The sequence below is a fragment of the Salmo trutta genome, chromosome 25, assembly GCF_901001165.1.
Source record: "Salmo trutta chromosome 25, fSalTru1.1, whole genome shotgun sequence".
Taxonomy (NCBI): domain Eukaryota; kingdom Metazoa; phylum Chordata; class Actinopteri; order Salmoniformes; family Salmonidae; genus Salmo; species Salmo trutta.
The window spans coordinates 20,684,164-20,692,516 of record NC_042981.1 but is presented as its reverse complement, the minus strand read 5'-3'; the positions used below and the strand labels follow the sequence as shown (position 1 = coordinate 20,692,516).

The 8,353-nt window shown below is 42.4% G+C and overlaps 1 protein-coding gene across 1 annotated transcript; it reads left to right on the top strand.

Moving 5' to 3' along the window:
- Positions 1 to 1,190: 1,190 nt before the first annotated feature.
- On the top strand, positions 1,191 to 3,968 carry LOC115162149 (uncharacterized). Its single transcript, XM_029713169.1, has 3 exons — positions 1,191 to 2,501; positions 2,692 to 2,750; positions 3,204 to 3,968. The coding sequence occupies exons 1-3, from the start codon at positions 1,965 to 1,967 to the stop codon at positions 3,304 to 3,306; spliced, it is 699 nt and encodes a 232-aa protein (XP_029569029.1). The 5' UTR covers positions 1,191 to 1,964; the 3' UTR covers positions 3,307 to 3,968.
- Positions 3,969 to 8,353: the final 4,385 nt, after the last annotated feature.

Genomic DNA, 8,353 nt, shown 5'->3' with positions numbered 1-8,353 from the left:
GTGTTGTTTTTGTTGCACTGCTTTGCTTTATCTTGGCAAGGTCGCAGTTGTTGGTTAAATAAAGTGAAATAAAATAAAATAAATTAAAAAACTCTACTGGTGTCTCCATGTAGGAGTTATTTCTAGCATGGCCAGAGCAGAGTAGAGTAGAGGAAAACCACAGTTATGTAGCTGGTCTGTTCTCTGGACGCCACAGCTGCAGAAGTGACTCCCCTCTCTCCCTTGTCTGGAAGTTGAGCTGAGATCCAGATGTTCTCAACCCTTCTGGGACATGTGAATGTAACAGTAAATAACAGAGAGGGGTCTGCTCAGGGGTCTTTCTCATGTGAAGAAAACGCCCAACATTTTCTTTATTGGATTCCGAACAGATGAGAACCCAGCAAAAGGCCTCTAGGCCAGGTGTCTTTGACTTGGTAGCTCTCCAGCATGAGCAGGTTGCATAGTCTGGAGAGAGAGAGAGAGAGAGAGCGAGAGAGAGAAAACAACTCCAAACAATGACTTATTGAGGAGAGAGAAGAGAGAGAGACAGAGACAGAGAGAGAGAGAGACAGAGAGAGAGACAGACAGACAGAGAGACAGAGAGAGAGAGACAGAGAGACAGAGAGAGAGAGAGAGAGAGAGACAGACAGAGAGACAGAGAGAGAAGAGAGAGAGACAGAGAGAGAGAGACAGACAGAGAGAGAGAGAGAGAGAGAGAGAGAGAGAGAGAGAGAGAGAGAGAAAACAACTCCAAACAATGACTTATTGAGGAATCTCCGGGAAGCCTGTTATGTTGGAATGGAATGTCCCTCTCTTGTGTGGCTCAGCACTGGACCTCTAATCACTCACTATAGGGTCTCTGAGTCTCTTATACACACTACTGATCTGTGACAGAGCCTCACATCCTTTGTGTACTGTCCTCACTTGCCTCAATAAAACCTATTAGTCAAACACAGACAGGTAATGCTGCTGTCAAGACATGGCCAAGATATATCAAACTAATTGCTCCATTCTTTTTGTCACTAATCATCCCCATTTTATTGTGTTCCGAGTTAGGAAAAGAGTCCGGACCAGTGGTTGGTAGCATCTGTTTGGCTATAGCTTACTCTTAGCTCATGCCGTTCAGTTACATGGACTTTTCTCATGTCACGTTTTCTACTGCAACTCATTTGATCAAGATATACATTTTTATTTTGAAGTTTTGGAATAAAACAATCAATTGCTTCAGAATTGCTTCAGAATTGTTGGTTATACATGTTTATAAGCCAATTTAGAGGTGAGGTTATCTACTTCGCTGTAGGTCTGTGTTGGCTATTTAGAAAAGTTGGAACAAATATTTAAAAGGAGGGGTTTTATCCAACTGGAATTTTCTAACTGTGCGGTATCATACTTGTCCTCTATACAACGTGATGGAGAGGGAGGAGTTTTCAGTCTCCTCGTCATAGGATTGTGAGCGGTTGTTATTGAGCGTCTCGGTCCAGTCCAGCGGTTCTCATCCGGACACCCATGAGACTCAGGCAGGCACCGTAAAAGCTTTACAGTGGGCTAGAAGGCTATCTACAGAACTTCTGATGGTGACGACACTCGGCGGGGCAATTGTAGGATTGTAAACAGTGCGCTATAAGACAGTGTTCTTAAATGGATGGAGACGTCATGGACCTCAGAGGAACACAATAACATTTGGAAAGTTTCACCAAATGCCCTCTCGGTACTCAGATGACTTTGTAATCTAGGCGGCAATTCTGCCACACATTTTCAGATTTCGTTTTTTTTTTATGATTCCATTGTGCCACAGAGAGAATGACCGCTTTCACTCCGTGCATAAATGAACTGAATTATTGTACGAGCTACTGCGTGGAGACAAGTTAATGTTTAACTCCTGAGTTCTTAGATTTATTGGTGGGGGGCCAACGCGAACTGGAAATGGGAGCGTGCCTTTGCTGTGCCTTGTAAGTTTTTACAGCCTGGTGCCAAGGGACAACAACATGGGTAGCGGTAGTAGTCGAGGAAAGAAGGTTGCTCCTTCCAGTGTCAAGGAGATAAACTCATTCAGAAGAGATGACAACACAGTCCACGTTCTGAAAGAGGAAAGACACTTGTTCAAACCATTGAAAATAACCAAATCTACGAATTTAAGTCAGTCACGAAATAGAGCGCAACACGACTGCCACAGTGAAGGACACGATTCTGAATTTTCCGTAGAGGATGATGACATTGATGTGGAACTGAATCGAGTTCTACAGGAATATGACAATCGGGCATTGCGTTCCAAGAGGAAAACGTATCAAACGAAACCTTTCATCAGGTCTAATACATATGGGTTATGTCATTCCAGTCGAGTCCACAATGAAAGCGTTTTCAATTCAACACCTCAGTGGCAGAGTTCTGAATTGTCGGAGGGGAGTGGGGCATGTTGTCCAGATAACGGTTCTGTTGGAGTCAAGGACAAGAAAGGCATCCCAGTCTTCAACCAGTTTTGCAAAAATACACAAATTCAGTTCTCAAGCGGCGCTCAGGAAAATGTAAGAATATTATTTTATCTAATTCTGGTCAGTTGTGATGGGCAAGGATAATCAAATTGACAGCATGTTGATCTACGATTTCCTGTTTTAAAATTACTTAACCAATGGTATGGGTACATGTTGCATGTTTTAAGTTATCTGCAAAGTCTATATTGTTTTCTGCCAACTCTGTTGTCAAAACTCTTAACAGGACTTGTTGACAACGGGGTCAGCTTGTGTGGAGTCAGTGCCTCGAGCAGAAACAGACTCGTAAGTAGCCTATCCTGCTCTTTCATAAATTATTCATTTTTAGCTCAGTGTCGCACACACACGATTTCTGTAGTAACTGAAGATCGGGCAAGATCAAATTCACCTTGAGCATATCAAAATACCAAGCCATTGTGCTTTGGGCAGATCAGATTAGTTCCACGTCTGCAAACAACTTGTTTTATTGAGGCTCATTTATTTATATTCTTTACAACATGGAAATATGCTGTAAATAAAGACCGTAATAACATATCTAATTGTAAATGTAAATAATTTGGAAATAGACCGTGGCTATATAGATATTGCCTTTATGGCGCACTGATTGAGCCCATTTGCGCATCAGAATTTGGTCCACAGTTTCATTCAACCTATTTCTTTAGGCTATGTCTGAAACCCTCTCTGCCAGTTATTTTATTGTTCTTACAATTATTGAGATATCTATCGGTTCCTCCCCAGAGTCCTGGACGATGGCAATGGCCCCTCTCTCTCCATGCCTGTCATTCTGTACGATGGATCAGAAGTGGACCTGATGGAGACCATAGAGAGAGAGTTTAGTTGACCTCACAGGAGAGACTAAAATAGCAGGATAACTTTTTAACCAAATATTTGTTTTTTGAATGAATGAATGGTGAATGTGCATAATGATGGAGGAATTCAGATATGATGCCATTGTTTTAGCACTACCCACAGATTAAGTAACTGGCCAGTGTTTCCAGATTTATATGAAATAGGACCTATAATTAACTACAATAGGAATTTAATGATTTTCCTTAAAAAAACTGGCAATTAAGTATGTTAAAAAGCAGTTTTTCTGTGTTGGAATGGTGTGGGCGTACTCCAACAACAGAATGGTGTGGGCGTATACCATTCATTAAAAATGTTAAGGCGAGTAGACTGCTGATTGCCCAGCTGACATCTTCCTCTATGAGGAAATAGCAACAAAATAAATGTAAACGGTCTGTTTGAGGTGGGTTTTTTTCCAATTTATGCTTTGGCCAAAAATAAGAGTATAGAATGAGTCAACAACATTATTTGAGTTAAGAGAATATTCACTTTTAAAAGTGAGATTTCCACAGGATAGTTACTTTAAACTAGGATACGTGATATGGTTCAATGTGCCACTAAATCAGCACAATCTACTTTTTTGTTTTTTTCCAATTGCCGCCATCTTGGAGCTACAATCGGGATCAAGTTTACTGTGCTAAAGCAGATACAAAAAAAGAGTAATAGAGACCATTATACAATATAGCAAACTCTTTTATGCATGTCCACTATTGATCTAATCAAATTTTATTTTTCACATGCTTCGTAAAAACAGCAATGCAGAGAGAAAAATAGAAAAAAATATATATATTTAACACAAGGAATAAATACACAGTGAGTGATGATAACTTGGCTACATACACGGGGTACCAGTACTGAGTCGATGTGCAGGGGTACGAGGTAATTGAGGTATATATGTACAGTTCATATAGGTAGGGTCAGTGTTTTATTCGAGACTGAGTCAAGACCGAGACCAGAAAAATGACAGTCCAATTCAAGACCATGATTGTAATTGTGTAAAATCGGCACCATAATACAAGTTAAAAATGTCCAGTAATTCTGTGTTCCTATTTCAGAAGAACATATGGATTCTTTAGAACAGGGATTCGTAAACTTTTTCAGCCTGGGACCCAAATGAGAAATTCTGTGTTTTCCTGGGACCCAAACTTATGAAAACATGCCCCCTTTGAGGTCCTAAGTGAGATTTGTTTGGGGCGGGCACCCCACCTCACGGGCAAACATTTTTAGTGGCCCTTCTCTTGACTGCATAGAGAAAAAAGTTTTAAAGTTAATTTCCAGCAATTCTACACATTCGGCAATTGGGAGAGAAAATGCTGCAGTGTTAAAGCACGTGTTCTGCACGTCTGAACATTTTGCCATGAGAGGGAGAAAGCATTTAGCAATTTATAAAACATTTCATGCAATTCTACTCATTTTGCCATGTGGCAGAGATCAGAAAATTGCATTTTTAAAGCTAATTTCCTGCAATTCTACACATTGGGCCATGACTTATTCCTTGTTAATATAATATCTGAGTGAGAGTGACTAACAAAATCAATGTGGGCCCCCAGTAGGTCAGGGCCCATGGGCACATGCCCTGCTTGTCCGGTCGGTATTCGTCCATGAAAGCTACAAGTTTAGTTAGCTGGCTAGACTAACTTACCAATCTAAAAATTGTTAGCTGAGATGGCTAATTGAGTGACAAACATAAAAAGAGAAAAGCTGCTGATGCACAACCAAATTTCAAAATTTCACCTCGTGTATTCTACATGAAATGTGTGGTCCTTTGTAGCTCAGTTGGTAGAGCATGGGGCTTGTAAGGGTAGGCGGTTCAATTCCCAGGACCACCCATAGATAAAATGTATGCACCCATGACTGTGAGTCATTTTGGATAAAGGCTTCTGCTAAATGGCATATTCTCTAACTCTCAACAGTAATTTGAGACCCTGACTAAGTTACTAATAAAAAAAACATCTGCAACCCATACTTTAAGAAAGGCTGCTTTAGACATTCAGAATGGTGAAAAAATGCCTGCTGAGTGCAAATAGGGAGCCACTCTACAAATGATCACTAACCCAAACAGATCTATAATAGATAAAAATACAACTTCCTCCGGTCTCCCCTTACTAATAGTGAGGACGCAACTTTAAATCATTCCCCCCACTCTTCCCTACCAGCGAATTAAGGAAGTTCTGACGAGCGCGACAAAGTTTGAGGATATTTTTCAACAAAAGTTAAGGACAGTAATGTTACGAGTAAAGTAGGAAGCCCTGGTTTCGATAGGTGATAAGATATTGTCATAAAAGGGGTGTGGATATTTGGCCTGGCAAAGCGGCTTTATGCGCTGACTGAATGGGGCCGAAATTCTGAAGGTTTTACTCTGCTGGTCTCGTCTGGTCTCAGGAAGAAATTACAAGTCCTCATTGTCCGAGACCAAGTCAAGACCGAATAAATAAGTATCAGACACAGAGATTAGACCAAGAGACTCAATATCTGGTCTTGAGTACTACAACACTGGGTAGGGGTAAAGTGACTATAGGCAAAAGGATAAATAATAAACAGTAGCAGCAGCGTATGTGATGAGTCAAAAGAGCAAAAAGGGTGAATGTAGATAGTCCGGGTAGCTATTTGGTTAACTAATTATCAGTCCTATGGCTTGGAGGTAGAAGCTGTTCAGGGCACTGTTGGTTACAGACTTGGTGCATCTGTACCGCTTGCCGTGCGGTAGCAGGGAGAACAGCCTATGACATGGGTGTCTGGAGTCTTTGACAATTTTTAGGGCCTTCCTTTGACACCGCCTGGTATAGAGGTCCTGAATGGCAGGGAGCTCGGCCTCAGTGATGTACTGGGTCGTACGCATTGCTCTCTTTAGCGCCTTGCGGTCAGATGCCAAACAGTTGCCATACCAAGTGGTGATGCAGCCAATCAAGATGCTCTCAATGGTGTAGCTGTGGAACTTTTAGAGGATCTGAGGGCCCATGCCAAATATTTTCAGCCTCCTGAGATCGAAGAGGCATTGTCGTGCCTTCTCCACGACTGTTGGTGTGTGTGAACCATGTTAATTCATTCTTTAGTGATGTGGGCACAGAGGAACTTTAAGCTCTTGATTAGTGCCATATTGACGCAGATGTATATATATATATATATATATATATATATATATATATATATATACTGCTCAAAAAAATAAAGGGAACACTTAAACAACACATCCTAGATCTGAATGAAATAAATAATCTTATTAAATACTTTTTCTTTACATAGTTGAATGTGCTGACAACAAAATCACACAAAAATAATCAATGGAAATCCAATTTATCAACCCATGGAGGTCTGGATTTGGAGTCACACTCAAAATTAAAGTGGAAAACCACACTACAGGCTGATCTAACTTTGATGTAATGTCCATAAAACAAGTCAAAATGAGGCTCAGTAGTGTGTGTGGCCTCCACGTGCCTGTATGACCTCCCTACAATGCCTGGGCATGCTCCTGATGAGGTGGCGGATGGTCTCCTGAAGGATCTCCTCCCAGACCTGGAGTAAAGCATCCGCCAACTCCTGGACAGTCTGTGGTGCAACGTGGCGTTGGTGGATGGAGCGAGACATGATGTCCAAGATGTGCTCAATTGGATTCAGGTCTGGGGAACGGGCGGGCCAGTCCATAGCATCAATACCTTCCTCTTGCAGGAACTGCTGACACACTCCAGCCACATGAGATCTAGCATTGTCTTGCATTAGGAGGAACCCAGGGCCAACCGCACCAGCATATGGTCTCACAAGGGGTCTGAGGATCTCATCTCGGTACCTAATAGCAGTCAGGCTACCTCTGGCGAGCACATGGAGGGCTGTGCGGCCCCCCAAAGAAATGCCACCCCACACCATGACTGACCCACCGCCAAACCGGTCATGCTGGAGAATGTTGCAGGCAGCAGAACGTTCTCCACGGCATCTCCAGACTCTGTCACGTCTGTCATGTGCTCAGTGTGAACCTGCTTTCATCTGTGAAGAGCACAGGGCACCAGTGGCGAATTTGCCAATCTTGGTGTTCTCTGGCAAATGCCAAACGTCCTGCACGGTGTTGGGCTGTAAGCACAACCCCCACCTGTGGACGTCGGGCCCTCATACCACCCTCATGGAGTCTGTTTCTGACCGTTTGAGCAGACACATGCACATTTGTGGCCTGCTGGAGGTCATTTTGCAGGGCTCTGGCAGTGCTTCTCCTGCTCCTCCTTGCACAAAGGTGGAGGTAGCGGTCCTGCTGCTGGGTTGTTGCCCTCCTACGGCCTCTTCCACGTCTCCTGATGTACTGGCCTGTCTCCTGGTAGCACCTCCATGTTCTGGACACTACGCTGACAGACACAGCAAACCTTCTTGCCACAGCTCGCATTGATGTACCATCCTGGATGAGCTGCACTACCTGAGCCACTTGTGTGGGTTGTAGACTCCGTCTCATGCTACCACTAGAGTGAAAGCACCGCCAGCATTCAAAAGTGACCAAAACATCAGCCAGGAAGCATAGGAACTGAGAAGTGGTATGTGGTCACCACCTGCAGAACCACTCCTTTATTGGGGGTGTCTTGCTAATTGCCTATAATTTCAACCTGTTGTCTATTCCATTTGCACAACAGCATGTGAAATGTATTGTCAGTCAGTGTTGCTTCCTAAGTGGACAGTTTGATTTCACAGAAGTGTGATTGACTTGGAGTTACATTGTGTTGTTTAAGTGTTCCCTTTATTTTTTTGAGCAGTGTATATATATATATATATATATATATATATATATACACACATATATACACACACTGTACCAGTCAAAGGTTTGGACACACCTAATCATTCAAAGGTTTTTCTTTAATTGTACTATTTTATACATTGTAGAATAATAGTGAAGACATCAAAACTATGAAATAACACATATGGAATCATGTGGTAAAAATGTGCAGCACTCTATCACTCTCCTTCTTGGTCAAATAGCCCTTACACAGCCTGGAGGGGGGTTTTGGGTCATTGTCCTGTTGATAAACAAATGATAATCCCACTAAGCGCAAACCAGATGGGATGGC

Coding starts and splice junctions, on each gene's coding strand:
- LOC115162149 (XM_029713169.1), top strand. CDS start 1,965: ATGGGTAGCGGTAGTAGTCGAGGAAAGAAGGTTGCTCCTTCCAGTGTC. Junction 2,502..2,691: donor CAAGCGGCGCTCAGGAAAAT/GTAAGAATATTA, acceptor AACTCTTAACAG/GACTTGTTGACAACGGGGTC. Junction 2,751..3,203: donor CCTCGAGCAGAAACAGACTC/GTAAGTAGCCTA, acceptor GTTCCTCCCCAG/AGTCCTGGACGATGGCAATG.